The sequence below is a fragment of the Bos indicus genome, chromosome 10, assembly GCF_029378745.1.
Source record: "Bos indicus isolate NIAB-ARS_2022 breed Sahiwal x Tharparkar chromosome 10, NIAB-ARS_B.indTharparkar_mat_pri_1.0, whole genome shotgun sequence".
Taxonomy (NCBI): domain Eukaryota; kingdom Metazoa; phylum Chordata; class Mammalia; order Artiodactyla; family Bovidae; genus Bos; species Bos indicus.
This window is the reverse complement of record NC_091769.1, coordinates 102,504,678-102,525,771: the sequence shown is the minus strand read 5'-3', so window position 1 is coordinate 102,525,771 and position 21,094 is coordinate 102,504,678. Positions and strand designations below refer to the sequence as shown.

Genomic DNA, 21,094 nt, shown 5'->3' with positions numbered 1-21,094 from the left:
TTGGTGAGGGACAAAGCTTGCATAAATTAGCCAGCGTAGGTTGGCTTCTAAAAGAGAGTGTTAACAATATATTACCTAATCCTACAGAGGTTCAAAATGGTTATAAAGAAAAATTTATGAAATCAGAGAGCAAGTACTACCCACATAGATAAATTCAGAGAAACTTCATGCAAAGTTTTAAAATACGTAGTGTTGTAATCAAAGGGTATGAGGGAAAAGAGGGATGGTCCTTAGACCTCAAATTCCAAAGGCCAGGGATAGCGTGAAGTAACGCAAGCAGAGTATAGAGCTTGTTCTCTTTAACTATTATTTTTCATAAGAGCTTTAGACATCTCCTATCACTTCACCAACCCCAAATATTCACTGGAAGGACTGATGCTGAAGCTGAAGCTCTTACTTTGGCCACCTGATGTGAAGAGCCGACTCAGTGGGAAAAGACCCTGATGCTGGGAAATACTGAAGGCAAAAGGAGAAGAGGGCGGCAGATGGTTAGCATCACTGACTCAACGGACATGACTTTGAGCAAACTCCAGGAGACAGTGGAAGAGAGAGGAGCCTGGTGTGCCGCAGTCCATGGGGTCGTAAGGAGTCACACATGACTCAGCAACTGAATAACAACAATCACTTCATCAAAATGAAACAAAAAAAACTCTTCATCTATCTAATCTACCTCCAGGCTCCCTGGCTTCTGTTCCAAGCTTCTTTGTTCCCCGGGTATCTACAATATTGAGCTTGGGGGACCTGCCCAAAGCATTCCCAGAACTGAATGGATTATTTCAGCAGGCTGGACACAGTACAGAGGGGTCACTCCTAACCCTTTCCCTGGTAATCTGACAGTCTCCGAAGCAACACCTCAGTTTTCTTTAAAGATTCTTTTAACGTTTCATTGTATGAAATCTGTCCACAGCACAAGAGTAAAATGCAGATCTCAAATTTTAACTTGTACTTATTATATATAAAACAACATTAAAATTTTTATTATCTCTTAAGACAAAAGGAAACATGTTTTGCCATCAGAGGAGCTTTGTTCAAAACTCTATTTCATTTAGCTATCTGACTTGAGGATTTCTTAACTCTTCAGGATTTTAGACATTTAGTGAACTTTAATTTGTAAGTAAGTTTCTTACCCTTTAAATGATGTATGTCTGCCATCTGATATGATATGTTGTTCTGCAGTTTAACCTGAAAAAAAATTGTCTTAATTTTACTAAAGAATATGTAGTTTTGCTTATATTTACCTTTTCCCCCTCATATTCACTTTGAGCTTGATAATAAGTACAAAAGAAAAATATTTAAGTTACGTATGCCACATTTTCCAAAGAGAATTGTAAGTTCTGATTTTGTAATATTCATTTTAAAGTTGCATAAGAATATTAATTTAATTTAATATATAGTACGACATTGTTTGAAAGTTTGAGGTGAATATTGCTTTTTTGAAAAAAAAAAATCAGATGTTTTCCAAAATCTTACCAGAAGATTTTCAACTCTATATTAAGAAAAGAATTAATGCCAAGTCGGAAGTACTTATTGTTCATCAAGCTCCCCCAAGAGGACAGATATTATTTTTATACAGGACTCACTGCTGCAGTCATTGTCCTCTAGAAGCCAGTATACAGGAGCTCTGGGAACTGAAAGTGTACCCAAAGACTCAGACTAAGCCTTACCACTTAAGTTAAAAACTAAGACAAGGAATGTCTTAGGATAACAAGCAAAGAACTACAGTGTCTCAGTTCTTGTTTAAATAGGTTTCAGCTAATTGTAAATCCAACTAAAGTTATCACTACAAACAGTTCTCTTGTCAATCTCAATAGTAATATTATTTTGAAAGGCACAGATTGATTTAAGTTGATCAAATGCAGTACCATGAGTGGCAAATGATTACACTAAATACCACTTAAATCTCTAAAGAAAAAAATTTTTAATTTTTCATCTTGAAATAATTTTAGGTTCATAGGAAATTGCAAAGATAGTACAGAGAAGTCCCATATACCCTTCCCACAATTTCCCCCAGTGGGTACATCTTATATAACTACACAACTTCAAAACCAGGAAATTGACATTGATACAACATGTACAGTTCTGTGCTGTCTTATCACACGTATAGATTCATGTAAACACCATCAACACAAGATACAGAACTATGCTATCATCACAAATATCTCCCTCATGCTATCCTTTGCAGTCAAACCCATCCTCCTTCCACACTGTTCCTGATCCCAGGTAACCACTAATTTGTTCTCCATCTCTGTAATTTTATCATTTCAAGAATGTTAAGTGTAATCATATGGTATGTGACCTTTTGAGACTCTTTCCAATCAGCATAATGTACCTGGGCGTCCCAGGCGGCACTAGTGGTAAAGGACCTACCTGCCAATACAGGAGACATAAGAGACTGGGGTCGATCCCCGGGTGGGGAAGATCCCCTGGAGGAGGAGATGGCCACTCACTTGAGTATTCTTGCCTGGAGAACCCCATGGACAGAGAAGCCTGGTGGGCTACAGTCGATGGGGTTGCAAAGAGTCGGACACAACTGAAGCAACTTAGCGTACATCAATAGTTCATTCCTTTTTATTGCTGAATAATATTCCATGCTTGGTCACTCATTCACGTCCGACTCTTTGCAACCCCATGGACTATACAGTCCATGGAATTCTCCAGGCCAGAATACTGGAGTGGGTAGCCATTCCCTTCTCCAGGGGATCTTCCCAACCCAGGGATCAAACCCACGTCTCCTGCAGCTCCTATGTTGCAGGTAGATTCTTTACTACTGAGCCACCTGGGAGGTCCAAGTATTTACCAGCTGGCCCTTTATAGAGAAAGTTTGCCAATCCCTACTCTGAACTAACAGAATGAGGACAAGAGATAAATGCATGTGAGAGAGACTAAAGGGGAACAACGAATAGTCTGACCAGTTGATTAGACTGAGGAGTAAAAGAGGAAGCCTTAGGGTGATGTTTCAGTTTCTAGAGTGAGGGGACTAAGGTGAGTGAGACTACAGTGCTCCACCACAGGGAGACACAGGGGAAGCAGGCTGGGATGGGAGGAAGACATGGGGAGATGACGTTGTTCAGATCCGAACCCACTGAATTTGAAGCACTTGTGACACATCTAAGAAGAGATCTTTAATAGGAAGTGGGATATACTAGTTTGGAGTTGATCTGAGAGCTATGACCAACCTAGACACCATATTAAAAAGCAGAGACATTAATTTGTCAACAAAGGTCCGCCTAGCAAGGCTATGGTTCTTCCAGTGGTCATGTATGGATGTGAAAGTTGGACTGTGAAGAAAGCTGAGCACCGAAGAACTGATGCTTTTGAACTGTGGTGTTGGAGAAGACTCTTGAGAGTTCCTAGGACTGCAAGGAGATCCAACCAGTCCATCCTAAAGGAAATCAGTCCTGAATATTCACTGGAAGGACTGATGCTGAAGCTGAAGCTCTAATACTTTGGCCACCTAATGCGAAGAGCTGACTCATTTGAAAAGACGCCGATGCTGGGAAAGATTGAAGGGAGGAGGAGAAGGGGACGACAGAGGATGAGATGGCTGGATGGCATCACCAACTCGATGGACTGAGTTTGAGTAAACTCCGGGAGTTGGTGATGGACTGGACAGGGAGGCCTGGCATGCTGCAGTCCATGGGGTCGCAAAGAGTTGGACTAGGCTGAATGACTGAACTGAACTGATGTGAGAGTTAATAGCATACAAATCGCAATTAAAACCATGGGAATGAGCTCACTGATGAAAAGCTGCAAGAGGCAGCAGGAAAAGCTGACATCAACAGCTGTGTGGTCTGAGATCGAAGGACTGCTCTCTAATAACTTCTAATTAGCCTCTATTTTCTTTCCCACTTCTTTTTCAGTAGCCCCTCTCCAATCTGTGATTTTGCTTTCTGTGGTTCCAGTTACCAGCAGTCAACTGTGGTCTGAAAATTCCGGAAAGAAACAATTCTTAAGTTTTAAGTTGTGTGCTGTTATGAAGATGTCCTTTTCATTATAGGGGACTGGAATGCAAAAGTACAAAGTCAAGAAACACCTGGAGTAACAGGAAAATTTGGCTTTGGAATACAGAATGAAGCAGGGCAAAGACTAATAGAGTTTTGCCAAGAAAATGCATTGGTCGTAGCAAACACCCTCTTCCAACAACACAAAAGAAGACTCTACACATGGACATCACCAGATGGTCAACACCAAAATCAGATTGATTATATTCTTTGCAGCCAAAGATGGAGAAGCTCTATTCAGTCAACAAAAACAAGACCGGGAGCTGACTGTGGCTCAGATCATGAACTCCTTATTGCCAAATTCTTAAATTGAAGAAAGTAGGGAAAACCACTAGACCATTCAGGTATGACCTAAATCAAATCCCTTATGATTATACAGTGGAAGTGAGAAATAGATTTAAGGGACTAGATCTGATAGAGTGCCTGATGAACTATGGAATGAGGTTTGTGACACTGTACAGGAGACAGGGATCAAGACCATCTCCATGGAAAAGAAATGCAAAAAAGCAAAATGGCTGTCTGGGGAGGCCTTACAAATAGCTGTGAAAAGAAGAGAAGCAAAAAGCAAAGGAGAAAAGGAAAGATATAAGCATCTGAGTGTAGAGTTCCAAAGAATAGCAAGAAGAGATAAGAAAGCCTTCCTCAGTGATCAATGCAAAGAAATAGAGGAAAACAACAGAATGGGAAAGACTAGAGATCTCTTTAAGAAAATTAGAGATACCAAGGGAACATTTCATGCAAAGATGGGCTCGATAAAGGACAGAAATGGTATGGACCTAACAGAAGCAGAAGATATTAAGAGGTGGCAAGAATACACAGAAGAACTGTACAGAACTGTACAAAAAAGATCTTCACGACCCAGATAATCACGATGGTATGATCACTCACCTAGAGCCAGATATCCTGGAATGTGAAGTCAAGTGGGCCTTAGAAAGCATCTCTATAAACAAAGCTAGTGGAGGTGATGGAATTCCAGTGGAGCTATTTCAAATCCTGAAAGATGATGCTGTGAAAGGACTCCACTCAATGTGCCAGCAAATTTGGAAAATTCAGCAGTGGCCACAGGACTGGAAAAGGTCAGTTTTCACTCCAATCCCAAAGAAAGGCAATGCCAAAGAATGCTCAAACTACCGCACAATTGCACTCATCTCACACGCTAGTAAAGTGATGCTCAAAATTCTCCAAGCCAGCCCTTCAGCAATACGCGAACCGTGAACTTCCTGATGTTCAAGCTGGTTTTAGAAAAGGCAGAGGAACCAGAGACCAAATTGCCAACATCCGCTGGATCATGGAAAAAGCAAGAGAGTTCCAGAAAAGCATCTATTTCTGCTTTATTGACTATGCCAAAGCCTTTGACTATGTGGATCACAATAAACTGTGGAAATTTCTGAGAGAGATGGGAATACCAGACCACCTGACCTGCCTCTTGAGAAATTTGTATGCAGGTCAGGAAGCAACAGTTAGAACTGGACATGGAACAACAGACTGGTTCCAAAGAGGAAAAGGAGTACATCAAGGCTGTATATTGTCACCCTGCTTCTTTAACTTCTATGCAGAGTACATCATGAGAAACGCTGGACTGGAAGAAGCACAAGCTGGAATCAAGACTGCCGGGAGAGATACTCTGGTTTCTCCTCAAAGCGTATAAATCTTTCGCCTTTTACTAAAGATTGCCGGGAGAAATATCAATAACCTCAGATATGCAGATGACACTACCCTTATGGCAGAAAGTGAAGAGGAACTAAAAAGCCTCTTGATGAAGGTGAAAGAGGAGAGTGAAAAAGTTGGCTTAAAACTCAACATTCAGAAAACGAAGATCATGGCATCTGGTCCCATCACTTCATGGCAAATAGATGGGGAAACAGTGGAAACAATGTCAGACTTTATTTTTTGGGCTCCAAAATCACTGCAGATGGTGACTGTAGCCATGAAATTAAAAGACGCTTACTCCTTGGAAGGAAAGTTATGACCAACCTAGATAGCATATTCAAAAGCAGAGACTTTACTTTGCCAACAAAGGTCCATCTAGTCAAGGCTATGGTTTTTCCTGTGGTCATGTATGGATGTGAGAGTTGGACTATGAAGAACGCTGAGCGCCGAAGAATTGATGCTTCTGAACTGTGGTGTTGGAGAAGACTCTTGAGAGTCCCTTGGACTGCAAGGAGATCCAACCAGTCCATTCTGAAGGAGATCAGCCCTGGGATTTCTTTGGAAAGAATGATGCTAAAGCTGAAACTCCAGTACTTTGGCCACCTCATGCGAAGAGTTGACTCATTGGCAAAGACTCTGATGCTGGGAGGGATTGGGGGCAGGAGGAGAAGGGGATGACAGAGGATGAGATGGCTGGATGGCATCACTGACTCGATGGACATGAGTCTGAGTGAACTCCGGGAGTTGGTGATGGACAGGGAGGCCTGGTGTGCTGTGGTTCATGGGGTCGCAAAGAGTCGGACACGACTGAGCGACTGAACTGAACTGAATGAGTAACGTGGTGGAATTTGGGCTGACATGCTCTGTTCTGCCTGGGATCCCTAACCATCGTCATCACCTGCTGCTAACAGCCAACTCACAGCATCACGGCTCAACGACCCAAGATCACCCAAAGCAAGTGCTTCTCCTCCTAACCTATCGCCAGAAGGTCAAGAGCAGCCTAACGCTAGGTCATTCATCTCATCTCATCTGATCACACAGGCATTTCATCATCTCACATCATCACAAGGTGAGTCAAGTAAGAGACATTCTGGGAGAGAGAGAACACATTCATATAACTCTGATTTCAGGATATTGTTGTAACTGTTCTATTTTATTATTACTGTTGCTAATTTCTTACTGGGCCTAATTTAGAAATTAAAATTTATCATAGGTATGTATGTATGTAAAAACCTAAGTAAGTCTAGGGTTTAGACTACCTGTGGTTTCAGGTATACAGTGGGGGTTCTAGGTATACATCTCCTGTGGATAAGGGGGGATTACTGTATTTTCATGATGCACTTTCCTTTTGCATTCTTTACCCCTCCAAAGAACATAGCTATCCTTTATTTTTCTTTATAAGTTTTCATTACTTTGTTTTTTTTATTCATTTTTATGATGCTATTCCAGCTTCTCTGTACTCTCTTTTAAATTCTACTCTTGAAACAGCTAGAGAGATGCTATTTTTGAATACTAGCCTATGAGTGGCCTCAGCTTCCTGGACTGTCTCTTTTATATCCTAAAACTCTTAAAAAAATTTTAATAGAGAAGAGGAAGTTCAATCTATAGACTACGAAAGTACTAAAGGATATTATGAGCAGTGCTACTTTATTCTAATCAGTTTAATTTTCCCTTCAATCTTTAATTGAGGATGGAGACGCTGATCCCAACAGCTCATATATACAGTCCTCATATTTCAAAAGCTGCTCTGGAACAATTAAAGAGAAAACCACAGCTTGTCTAAACAAAAGCCTTTCTTAATTCAAACAGAATGAACTTATTTCCCACCTCATTCTTTGGCCGGGTAAAGATTTTCCAGTTAGCTTCTCAGACCCCCTTTACGGCACATCTCATGTTCTCTATTGTTCCTCTCAGTCTTTCCAGCAGGATTCTCACAAAAATCTTATATTCAGTATTTAGTATTAGCAGCAGGTACCAGTTCCCAATTTGTCTCACTTCCTGTTAACACCAGTTCCACAGGGCTGCTTATCTCGCCTTCCATGTGCCTTTGAACAGAGCTGCCAAAGATCTACTCAGAGGTCTCTGGTAGATCATTAAACCCAGAAGTTCTCTTCCTTCTACAGTATTTTATTATGTTGTTTAGTTTCAGAATCTAGATGTCTGCTGCTAAACCATCTGTTCATTTTTAGACACTGCGCTACTATGGGCATCTGATGCCTCTTGCTCCACATACACCCCGCAACCCCCCAAATCCTTATGCAGCTCCTAAAACAGTTTGACAAAGAATTCTTCTAACTTCCAATCTTATCCTTTTAAGGCAATCTGAATGTGTTTTTTACCTACTGTGCACTCCTTTGTGTTTTTGCAAAATCCAAGCATGTAAAGCAGTGACTTAATTTTAGCTTTAATCTTATGTTTTCTACTATCCTGGGTCTGCACAAAGGCTTCTCCCACTTGGTTTCTGATTTTTAATGTTTCCTTCAGTGTCTTCAATCTGTTTTTCTTTACTTTTATGCTTTTCATTAATCATTTCTGCCTACAGATAGGTCTCTTTAGTCCTTTAACTTCTTTGGTTTTTAACCCTCGGGGAGCCTTCCCTTAATACTTCCACCACCTCCTCACCTTCAATAGGAAGTTGATTATTTCTCCTCATATTTTTAATTTTCTTGCGTTCCAACAGGAATTTGTTTATCTTTGAAATGATTCTATCAAAACCTCTCAGCTGTTGAGAAATTAATTTGAGTTCTTACTACTGCATGATTGGAAAAAAGGTATTTCACTTTGCCATATATTCTGTTGACCTGGCAATGCTATAAAATACAGATGGTCCTCTGCACCCACCATTTTATATAAAGAATTTGAGCATCCATCTCTGCACAGGGGCTTCTGGAACCAATCCCTTCGGTACTAGCGGACGACTTTTCTTTCTAAATATATTTTAGACCAGTAACAGTGTATAAACCTTAAGAAGGATTATTTAATTCTTATTTTATAAATGGATTCTCATTGTCTGGCTTCTTGGGTTCTTTTTGGTTACTTTCAGACTTTTCCCACAACGTCGTTATTTACAATATGAAAGAAAGACACCAAATAATAATTTTCTTTTTTCAAATTTCTTTGGGGATGAGAGACAGATGTGTGTAGATAGACACACATGCACACATATATTGACAAACCCAGCCCCATCTCTTTGTTTAATTTACACCTATGGTCAGATAGACTCCAACCCAGATTTGAACACACCCTCCAAACTCCCTCAGTGCTCAAAATGCCTTGCCCGGCTTCAGGGTCTATTGGGTCTTTTAAAAAACAAAGCATTCCCTCAGTTCACAGGCAGTCGTATCTCTAACCAGAGTGTCACTTTGTCTCTTTCTGCCCTCAAGGTTTATCAGAAATGAGCATCCATGAGAACAGAAGCTGTCCCGCAGTGCATTCCCTGCCCAGGTCTGGCGCACGGCCCGACCCCGGTGAAAACGGGAAGTGTCCGCTGAAAGCCTCCTTAGACTTCAATGTTCCGTTTCTTTGCACTACATGCTTTCCTACCCTGCGCTGGACTTTATCCCTACTTGTGTGATTCCAATTATCCTTCAACGCTTCTGAACTCCCTCATGCATTTCCCTTGGTTAGGTCATGGCACCTCTGTCCTTCCTTCAACGCTTCTGAACTCCCTCATGCATTTCCCTTGGTTAGGTCATGGCACCTCTCTCCTTCCTTCAACGCTTCTGAACTCCCTCATGCATTTCCCTTGGTTAGGTCATGGCACCTCTGTCCTTCCTTCAACGCTTCTGAACTCCCTCATGCATGTCCCTTGGTTAGGTCATGGCACCTCTCTCCTTCCTTCAACGCTTCTGAACCCCCTCATGCATTTCCCTTGGTTAGGTCATGGCACCTCTGTCCTTCCTTCAACGCTTCTGAACTCCCTCATGCATGTCCCTTGGTTAGGTCATGGCACCTCTCTCCTTCCTTCAACGCTTCTGAACCCCCTCATGCATTTCCCTTGGTTAGGTCATGGCACCTCTCTCCTTCTGTAGTACTGGCGTGTCTGGCATTGGTGCATTTATAACAGGTCGTTTATCCATGCTCCCTTTGGCCTTTTCCATGTTAATCTCTCAAAATGTGTTCCCGATTCTTCTTAAGGCTTTTTCCTCTTCTTCTTCTTCTGAGGCATGTGTTCTCTATGTCTTTTTCCAGTAAGAATTATCTCCTCCTATTTTCTCATAGTCTTTCTTGCTCACCCCAGCTACTTCATCTATTTCCCTCTAACCTTTCTTCCTCCAATACCTAAAACTTAATCTTTATATTTCTACCATCTCCTGCTGAAGCTCTCTTAATGCCTCCCCACCCCACATGGCTACTCTGAATTAATTTTGGCAGCTGTTAACAGCTCACTTGCTCTGCTTTCCTTTTCATTCTGGGACCTTGAAAATGGCTCAGCTGTTTCACAGGCATAATGAATGTGCCTGCTTCACTTTCATTATGACCTGTTCTTAGGCAAATCAGCTCAACTATATGACCACTGATCCCAAAGGCTTTTTAGAGATGTCATTTCTGGCTCCTTTTCCTTCACACTAGAACCATTTTTCCTGATCATATCTCACACTCAGATGATTTCTAGAAACAATTCTATCTTTAGTATTATAACTGCCAAACCTGACGCTAACAACCTCCTGGGAGCTTTAAGAAATACATACAGTGACTCCCCTCCCCTACTGCTCTCTCCCCTCCCCAACTCCAGTCTGACTCAGCAGCCTGGGGATGGGCCTCAGAATCTTTTTTTTTTTTTAAGCTGAAGTGATTCTGATAAATAACCATATTCAGCAATTACTCATCTACAGTATGTCTTTGACTGGCACCTATATGAACTGGATCAAAATGGAAAATTATTAATAATAAGTACTTAATACTTATTCAGTGCCAGGCCTTGTGCTAAGCTAAATGCAATAATACAAATATTATTGTGGTTAGTCCTCTGAGGTGGGTTCTGCATTTCACAGATGCGTCACACAACTACAGTAGGTTCTGAGTACTCTTCCTAGTAGTCCCAAACCAAAGTCTGTGTTCGTGACCACCACATATACACTAGATCAATAGTTAGTAGGTATCTATAACCTTTTGATTTCTTATTCCTCATACATTGCACACATATAATTCAGTCAACATTCCAAACACATCTGCAACTTTTATTGATACTTGATCTGTTAAAGAATTAATCTCTCATGAAGCAAGTTTTAGTTTAAGCTATACTAAGTTACATTTTTAAAGAGAATAAGATAAGGTCTTTGGTCTTGGTTGGCTATAATGAATCATTACAAAGGTTTTTATTTACTCATTCTTTTTTTGATAAGTCATTTATAAAGCATTTCCTGAGCATCCACTATGTGCTAGGCCTGAGGATATGCAGGATTTGGTTTTGGTCACAAAGAATCATTAAATTTTGTTTATTCATTCATTCTGTCAGGCAGCCTTAAGGAAAGCATTAACTGAACACCTAATAAGTGAACAACACCGTAGAAGGCCTAGAGATACAGCAATATATAAGAAACAGGACAGAGGTCTGGATAAAGGATAAACATTTTGGAGTCATCAGCATAACTGAAGTGTTCTGCACAGATATGATTACTTCAGAAAAGGACAGAATAAGAGAAGAGGATCTCAAATATAAAACTATGAACTTTAATACTTAATAGGAGAGAAGCCAGCAAAGGAGACTGAGAGCCGAGAAGAGGAAAACAGGAGCGTCTGTGCCATGCAGGACAAGAGCGCAGCGCTGGGCAAAGACGTCGAGATATTAGGAGCAGGAGGAGAAAAATGCAGATGTGAGCAAAGGCAATTTTCTGTTCAAGAAATGTGACTGGGGAGGGCAAGAAAGACTCAAGTATATTTTAAGTGCTGAGGAACAAGTATAGATAAAAGGATTGAATGTAACAGGGAGACCGGATTGGATTAGTAACAGAAAAGAGTCTTTGAAAAATGTAAAGGAGACTGGATCCATAGAACAGGTGGAGAGGCTGGTCTTGGAGGAAGAATGAACCCTTTTTTATTCTAACAAGGAGGAAAGAGATATGGGTGGAGATGTAGGTATGCCTGCAGATTTGTTAGTGTGGTAGCTCCTGTTCAATTCTTGGTCAAGCAGGAAACAAGATTATCTGTTGAGGTCAAGGAGAAGAGGAATTTAAAGAGACTCAGGGTCTGAGGCCGAGAAGGCAATGGCACCCTACTCCAGCACTCTTGCCTAGAAAATCCCATGGATGGAGGAGCCTGGTAGGCTGCAGTCCATGGGGTCGCTAAGAGTCGGACACGACTGAGTGATTTCACTTTCACTTTTCACTTTCATGCACTGGAGAAGGAAATGGCAACCCACTCCAGTGTTCTTGCCTGGAGAATCCCAGGCACGGGGGAGCCTGGTGGGCTGCCGTCTCTGGGGTCACACAGAGTCGGACACGACTGAAGCGACTTAGCAGCAACAGCAGCAGCAGCAGGGTCTGAGGAGGGCAGAAGTTTGAAAGTTGTTGGAATGAGTGTGTTGACTAGAGATACGTATTTGTAAGGCGCTGCTGAAAACCCACCTGAGGTAGCGGATCATAAATTTCTATAAGTACCAGTCTGGTTGTAAGAATTTCTCCAGCTGCACTTGAAGTAGACATGTAAAAAAAAAATGGCAAGACACTAAAACAATAGACCATGGAATCTTAGCTGCATAGAGAGGAAAGGAAAGAATAAACAAGGATTCTGGAAAGGAAGAAAAAAGGATCAGCACTCTAGGTGAAACTGAAAAACAAGGATAGTTTGGCAGTTCTAATCTTTTTTTTTTTTAAATATATTCTCCCAAGAATACACGTTTGAAGTTCATAAACTTTCAAGGATTTGAAATCTTATGTCAGGTTCATGTTAGAATGAAATAATAGGCTGTTTGTCTCACTAATGTAGGGTAATATTTCTAACTCTCATCCCAGGTACTTTGTAGGACTGCTCCTCCCCGATTCTTCCAAAACTGGGTTAAGGGGGGACAATGAGGGCCTTCCTGGAGGCTCAGACTGTAAAGAACCTGCCACAAGGCAGAGATCCGGGTGTGATCCCTGGGTCGGAAGATCCCCTGAAGCAGTGGATGTCAACCCACTCCAGTATTCTTGACTGGAGAATGCCACGGACAGAGGAGCCTGGCGGGCTACAAGTCCACGGGGTCACAGAGAGTCGGACACAACTGAACCTGCAAGCGTGTAATGAAATGTGAGCAAAGTGACAGGAATCGCTTCCAGGCATAGTAGTTACAGGGAGCACAATTCACCACTCTCTCATTTTACCAAAGCCACCAACGTTTCAGATGGTGGCTGCTCGATCCTCTAGGGTCCTAAAATGACAAAGACACGGGGCAATGCCTCCAGTCGACCCCCAAAGGGCATGCTGAATATCAATTTTAAGCCACATCAGAGGGTGCCAAGGGCTTCCCAGGGAGCACCAGCGGTAAAGAACCCGCCTGTGAAAGCAGGAGACGTAAGAGACACTAGTTCAGTTCGATCCTTGGATCAGGAAGATCCCCTGGAGGAGGGCGTGGCAACCCCCTCCAGTGTTCTTTCCTGGAGAATCCCACGGACAGAGGAGCCTGGCGGGTGCAGTCCATGGTGTCGCAAAGAGTGGGACACGACTGAGCACAAGAGAGTGCAGATGAAGGACTAAGAAAGGGTAGGTGAGAATGACAGGTGGGTAAGGAATGCAAGGCAGACCACACTGGAAAGTATGAGAGCAAGTCTCCTTCTTAACATCAAGCCCAAAAGGCATTTCCATTTGCACATTTCACTAATCTCTGAAACTTGAAATGTAAAAAAAAAAAAATCAGAAGTTTCTCGACAAGTTAGCACCCTTTCTCAACTTTCCCATTACTTTCAGGGGCTTCTTCGTCCTTTGGCTCTCCTGCCTCTTACCTCTTCTCATCCTGTCCACCAGTCATTAGTGCCTGTAACTATATGGTACAGCTAGCACCAAGTTCGGGGAATTCCCTGGTGGTCCCCTGGTTAAGATTCAGTGTTTTCACGGCCATGGGCCCATGTTCGATCCCTTGATGGGGAACTAAGATTCCATAAGCTGTGTGGTATGGCCAAACACAATTAAATAAATACAAATTATCACCAAGGTCTGCCAGTTCTTCTGCCCTGTCTCTCAGATCTGACCCTTAACTTATTCTATGTTCATGCCAACTACCTACAGGGACCATTTTCATATAGCTGCACTAGAACATAAGCTCAGCATTATTACTGCATAAATAAATGAAGATATCTAATCTATCATCTGTCTCTTCCCAATTTTATTTATTTCCTAACAGAAGCAAGAAACATCTTTGGAAAAACTTTGTTTTCCATCAAGTCTTTCCACTAGTCAAGATCCAACAACAGAACACTATTATTCCTAGTGTGTAGAGTATAAAATTCTGCTACTGAAGATTTAATGCCTTCCACAAAGTGGGTACCACTTTCTCTATCCAGTTATCAGAAACGGTCTCTTTGACATAGTCAAGTTAGTTTTAACCATCTATAATGACTAGATTCCTCTTTCCTATGTCTGTTTATATCAGCAGATAGTAGTAACGGGGGTCAGGAGAACTGTCTGGGTTCTGGATATATGGATTGTGAAGCTAAGCCAACAGAATTTGCTGATAAGCTGGAAGTAGGGGTGAGAAAGGAGGAGTCAAGAACAACACCCAAGTTTCTGGTCTGATAAACGAAGGGGTCACCACTAACTTCTTTGGGAATGGCTATGAGTAGACGTTCTGGGATTGGGGAAATACCAGGGCTTTGGCTTTGGACAGGTAAGTCCAAAACCCCAGCTGCACTCAACAGAAAATGAGTAGGGAGTTCAAGATGAAATCAAGGGATATCTAGAGATATCAAGCCCAGAATTCAAGAGAACAGTTTGTTGTTTAGTTGCTAAGCAGTGTTCAACTCCTTGTAACCCCATGGACTGCAGCACGCCAGGCTTCCCTGTCCCTCACTAGCTCCTGGAGTTTGCTCAAACTCATGACTCATTTGGTGATGTCATTCAACCCTCATTCTCTGTCACCCCCTTCTCTTCCTGCCTGCAATCTCTCCCAGCATCAGGGTCTTTTCCAATCAATCAGCTCATGGTATCAGGGGGCCAAACTACTGGAGCTTCAGCATCAGTCTTTCCAATGAATATTCAGGACTGATTTCCTTTAGGATGGACTGGTTAGATCTCCTTGCAGTTCAAGGGACTCTCAAGAGTCTTCTCCAGCACCACAGTTCGAAAGCCTCAATTCTTCGGTGCTCAGACTTCTTTAAATAGATAGTATATAGGTAGTATTTAAGTAAACGTCAATAGGAGCTCTCCAAGAGACTGAGTATAGATAAGGAAGATGTCACAGGACTAAGTCTTGGGGCATTTCCTTTGAGGAGAAAAAGGAATAAAAAAAATGGAAAAGAAGGAATGGATAAAATGCAGAAGAAAAGCTTGATTTCCTGAAAGCCTAATTCAAGGAAGAGGAGGAGGGAGTGGCCAACTTATCAAATGCTGTTTATAGGTAAGTAAGGTGATGACTATGAATTAACAAGTGGATTAAACAACACTGAAATCATTGGTACCTTGAAGAGGACACTGGTGCTATGGGCAGGGGCAAAAACCTGGTAAGAGAGGATTTAAGGGGAATATATCTGGGCTGTCTCCAGCATAGGCTACCAGAAGAATTTACTTTCAACAGTAATCCTTCTACTTAGCAGGAGGCCAATAGGGTTTGAGCTCACTCTCTGTGAAAGTTATCTCAGCTACACTCATTATTTTCAAGTAAAAAAACTGATCACAGAATTAGTCCTTGGTCCTCTGACATGGATTTTTCCAGAAATAACTGTATTAGAAAGCTCACTTCAGTTCTTAGCACCTAGAGTGAGTACATCCTCAATTTTCTAAGGTTCCAATTTAACAGAATTTTGTTCTGTTAATGAAGGGAATTTTTTCTACGTGCAATTAAATGTGGTTTAATTTTATGCCACTACAGGAACTTTTACATTAAAGTTTTTCTCATATTGAAAAAAACCAACTCATTTTCCTCTATGGGCTGGGAAGAAAGGAAGTGGAGAACGTTGTTGAGTAGGTATAGCATTTCAGGCCTACGAGATGAAAAAGTTCTAGGGATCTGTTGCACAACACGCAGCTAACACTGAAAGTGAAAGCCGCTCAGTCGTGTCCAGCTCTTTGCAACCCCCAGGACTGTAACCTGCCAGGTCTTTGTTCATGGGATTCCCCAGGCAAGAATACTGGGCAGCCATTCCCTTCTCCAGGGGATCTTCCCAACCCAGGGATTGAACCCAGGTCTCACGCATTGCCAGGGGATTCTTTACCATCTGAGCCACCAGCTAACATTACTATTTAAAATGATTATGATGTAAATTTAATTAAACTTGATTAAAAATGATTAAGATGTAAATTTTACATTATGTGGGGTTTTTAAATCACAAGTAAAAAATTCTTTTACAGACATCACATCCTGCTGGCAAATAAATCTAAAATAATAAATAACTGGAGGCACGGCGGATACCATAACAATATTTGCGGAGTAAAATGTGCTTTGTTTGTGGGAGGGGCACCATTTAAGGAAGTAAAACGTTACGAAACTTTTCTCACTAAGCTGTAAAATAGTTTCCTATTTCCCTGCAGTTAAGGTAAGAGATGCTGGACAGCATCAGCGCAGCACACGCTACAGGAAGGGGTCATTTATAAGCAGATTATGTGCAAGCACAAACTACCTTGCAGAACTTGGTATGAAAGTTTACTTTATATTCTTTAGTCATATAGTCTTTCAAGGTTTTCCCCAGGTCTTTTTACTTGATTCTCTAGTAACTCTCTTTCATCCCTTGATTTTAGCTGCTCTTCTCTGGATCTTTCTTAAAACTTAAAATAACAGCAGCAAGAATAGAGAATAATAGATCTGAAAGGCTGATTAGTTTGATATTTATCATGAAACTGTAAGGCAGACGGGGCCTGCACTTCCCATTTTATAGGGAAAGCTAAACTTTTTAAAAGTGATTTTCCTCTGATCTCATACCAAATGTTAAAACTAAAACCTAGGTCTTCTGATTTCCAATCCAGTATTTTTTCCACTATACCACAGTTACTTCTCAGGTGGAGGATAATAAACAGCAGAGAACAAGAGATTAGTTTTGCAACTGGTCATAGTTAACCTTTTTAATGAATGATCTAGAAAACGTTCACAGAGCAAAAGAATGAAGGTGGACCCTTCCCCTGCACAATACAGGAAGATTAACTCAAATAGATCAAAACCTAAATTTAAGAGCTAAAACTATAAAACTCTTAGAAGAAAACATAAGGGAAAACCTTTATGACCTTTGATTTGGTAACAGTTTTTTAAATATGACACAAAAAGCACAGGCAACAAAAGAAATAAATAAATAAAATTACACTTTATTAAAGTTTAATTTAATAAATTAAATTTTATTTATTAAACTTTTGTACATCACAGGACACTATCAACAGTGAGAAAACAGCCCACAGAGGGAGGAAATATTTTCAAGTCATTTATCTGACAAGGATTTACTATCTAGACTACATAAAGAATTCCTACAACTCAACAGAAAACGCTTCAAAAATGAGCAAAGGACTTGGACAGAGATTTCTCGGAAGAAGATAAAAATGGTCAAGAAACACATGAAAACAGATTAAACTTCATTAGTTCTTAGAGAAAAGCAAATCAAAACCACAAATGGGATACCATGAGGATGGGCTATCATTTCAAAACAGGGCGTTGAATAACATGTGTTGACAAGGATATAGGGAAACTGGAACCCCTGTACATTGCTGGTAGGAGTCTAAAATGGTACAGCCACTGTGGAAAACAGTTTGGTGCTTCCTCAAAAAAGTAAACGTAAGATTACCATATGAGCCAGCAATTCCACTTCTAGGTATGTACCCAAAAGAACAGAAAATAGAGACTCAAAGACAGAATTATATACCAGTGTTCAAAGGAGTATTAATCACAGCAGTTAAAAGGTAGAAACAACTCAAGCCAGAAGAATGGATAAAGAGAATGTAGTATACACATACAACGGAATGTATTAAGTCCTAAAGAGGAATGAAGTTCAGATATATGCTACAACGCAGATAAACCTTGAAAGCATTATGTCAGTGAGATAAGCCATACACAAAGGACAAATGCAGTATTATTCCACTCACATGAAGAATCGAGAATAGACAGATTCATGGAGACAAAAGACGAGAATACAGGGTACCAGGGTCTGGGAGAGGTGGACAGTTATTGCTGAATGAGTAAGGAATTTTTGCTTAGGATGGTGAAAAGTTCTGGAAATAGTGGTGATGGTCATACAACACTGTGAATGTACTCAATACCAAAAAATTGTAAACTTAAACATGGTTAAAACAGTAAATTTTATGTTATGTAAATTTTACCACAATAAAAAAATTAATAATGAAGAGTCCGGTCCTAAACAGCTTTATCTGCAGCCACAAATTCCCTTCCTTTCCCACCGCATGTACCCGGCATTCCACTCTCCTATTGAACTGCCCTTGGAGGGACAACTCCCTTTCAAGCTTCCTGGCTTCACTGTGCTCACTGCTTTCTAAGTTTGGTTGGTGAGCTACTCTTCATCCATGAGGACTCATCTTTAGCGAGTCCTTTCTTTCCTGACCTCCTGAAGCAGTTAAATCAATTGTTCCTCTATACTCTCAAATCCCTTTGTAGACAGTTCTAACGTGGCATTTAATCACGCATTGTGGATCATTTCTCTGTGTGTCTCCACCATTAGATCAAGTTCCTTGAGGATTAGCGTTGAATCTTATCTTTCTATTCCTAGCACCTAGTACATGGTAAACACTCAACTTTCCCAAACAAGTGACTTATGTATACCGTGTACTTTGATAAATCATAAAGCACTGTATCAGGAAAAGAACTTATTTAGTTCTACCCTTTATGAACTTAAGTTATTAATAGTTTTCAGTTTATGAAACAAGTCCCTGATGATATGCAGTACATAAGACAAATTAATTTTTTCATTATGTTCCCATTAACTAATTCTAAGGTTTTCTTCTCTTCATATAAATGCTATTGAACCAGGAAAATATTTTTGAGTTTCTAACTAAACAAAATACTAATCTAGATGTACTATTACATGTTTCAAGGAAGAGATACATTCAATAAAGCCAAAAAGATAATGAGTTGATAATGACTGCCTTTACATAAGAATATTTCAATTATGTCTTCCAGAAAAGTAGTATAATCAGATATGTGGATATACCGCTGGTAGCCCAGCACATATAAAGACATGCTTTAAGAGCCACTGCAAATTGCTGAATCAATCACCAAATATTTACTGAGTCCACACGTAGGGCATAATACCAAATATGTTAGGTGCTTACAAAATTTAGACTAGATTATTTTCAGAGTCAAGAAATTCACAATATAAAATTGGAAGACATGAAAAAATAGATCCAGCATAAATGTACAGATATGGTTATACACTCAACATTCATTAACCAGGCATAAACCAGGTACTTAAAACATACACGGATTAAGAAACATGGACTCTGCTCAAGAATTAAGTAACGTCATGCCAGGAACTGTGGGAATACAAAGATGAACAAAACACATAAGCCCTATCTGGACCACAATCAAGTTATGGAGAGGTAATCCTAAGTAGGTAATTACAGCAATTAACACTGATGACTCTTCCTCCAAACTTTCCCCTTGGCCGACACACCACCACACCAGGCAGCCTTTTCTTTTCCTCTCTTCCTGCTGTCGGTCATTCAAACCTGCTTCTCCTCTGCTGTGCCCTGCCACGCTGCAAAGCTCCATCTTACACATTCATCTCACTCTATAACCTAGGCCATTCCTATGATTTCAACAACCAAAATCTTTTCCTAGGTTGTCCTTTCTACTGAATTCCAAAAGGGCATTTTCAACTACCTACTAAATATTTCAGATTCCTCAAACTCGACTTAAACTTGCACTCTTCTCAAACTAACTTCTAATCTCAAGTTCCTACCTCAGGTCACAGCGCCACCATCAGTATCACCAGTGTCATGGGATTCATCTTTGCCTCCCCAATCACACACCAAACGCATTACAAACTCTTGTTAATTCTACTTCTCTCCGCTTCTCTGTCTTAACGGCCCAGTGCTTCTCCATCACGGTGCCGCTAGCATTTGCAGTAGAGCAGCCCTTCATTGGGAGTAGGCGATGGCACCCCACTCCAGCACTCTTGCCTGGAGAATCCCATGGACGGAGGAGCCTGGTAGGCTGCAGTCCATGGGGTCAACGAGAGTCGGGCTCGACTGGGTGACTTCACTTGCACTTCTCAGTTTCATGCATTGGAGAAGGAAATGGCAACCCACTCCAGTGTTCTTGCCTGGAGAATCCCAGGGACGGGGGAGCCTCGTGGGCTTCCGTCTGTGGGGTCGCACAGAGTCGGACACGACTGAAGCGACTTAGCAGCAGCCCTTCATTGTCGGGACTCTGCTCTGCAATACAGAGCTCCTACCATTCCTGGCTCTACACCTAAACCCATTACCACTCCCCAGCCATCAATACTAACAAAAATGCCTCCTGAGGCTGGTAAGCACAGAATTACACAATGTGCTTAGTTGAAGACTCCATTATCCTCCAACTGTACTACTGAAAAAAAGTTTTTAAATAAAAACCTATATTTATTTTTCCTATATCTACTTTTTCGCCTCTCTAATCACTTCTCTATTCTGCAGCCAGAGGTTTTAAGCTCAATCTGCTAAAGTAACTCCTCTATTTAAAGTCCTTCCATGTTTCCAATTGTAGGAGAAAGCATTTAGTCTCTTGCCATTAAATACAATGTTAGCTGTGGGGTTTTGATAGAGACCTCTGATGAATATGAGGAAGTTTCCTTCTATTGCTACTTTGCTGAGAGTTTTTACCATGAATGCGTGTTCAACTTTGTTAAATACTCTCTCTCCAAGGATATTCAATCTCACTACTTCTATTTAACATTATACTGGAGGTCCTAGCCAGAACAGTATGGGGAAGAAAAATAAAAAGCAACCAACTGGAAAGGGGGGAAAACTGTTTTTATGTGCAGATGACATGACCTTGTCCCGAAATAATTTTAAAGAATCTACTGGAAAAACCACTACTACTGAGTTCTAATGGCTTTTTGTAGAATCCTTAGAATTCCTGAGATGCCATTAGTGCTAGAACTAAGTCCTAGAGCAGGGAAACGATCAATATACAAAAATTAACAGCACTATTTATACACCTGCAAAGAAGAAGTGGAAAATGGAATAAGCACAATTCCATTTTTATAGCATCAAATACATGAAATAAATGTAATAAAATATGTGAGTCTTGAACCCGTGAAAAGTGTCAAATGTGCTGCAGGAACACAGAGAAGATCTACAACACAGAGATACTCCGTGTTCGTGGACTGCAATAATCAATA

At 40.9% G+C, this 21,094-nt stretch overlaps 1 protein-coding gene and 1 pseudogene across 2 annotated transcripts in view; one reads left to right on the top strand and one right to left on the bottom strand.

Moving 5' to 3' along the window:
* Window positions 1-21,094, bottom strand: part of GOLM2 (golgi membrane protein 2) — an 88,950-nt gene that overhangs the window by 53,924 nt on the left and 13,932 nt on the right. For both annotated transcript variants that reach the window (XM_019969396.2, XM_019969399.2), the window contains exon 2: window positions 1,128-1,182. In XM_019969396.2, the coding sequence (XP_019824955.2) occupies window positions 1,128-1,182 (55 nt within the window). The remainder of the gene's footprint in view (window positions 1-1,127; window positions 1,183-21,094) is intronic.
* On the top strand, window positions 5,627-5,694 carry LOC139185533 (U5 spliceosomal RNA; annotated as a pseudogene).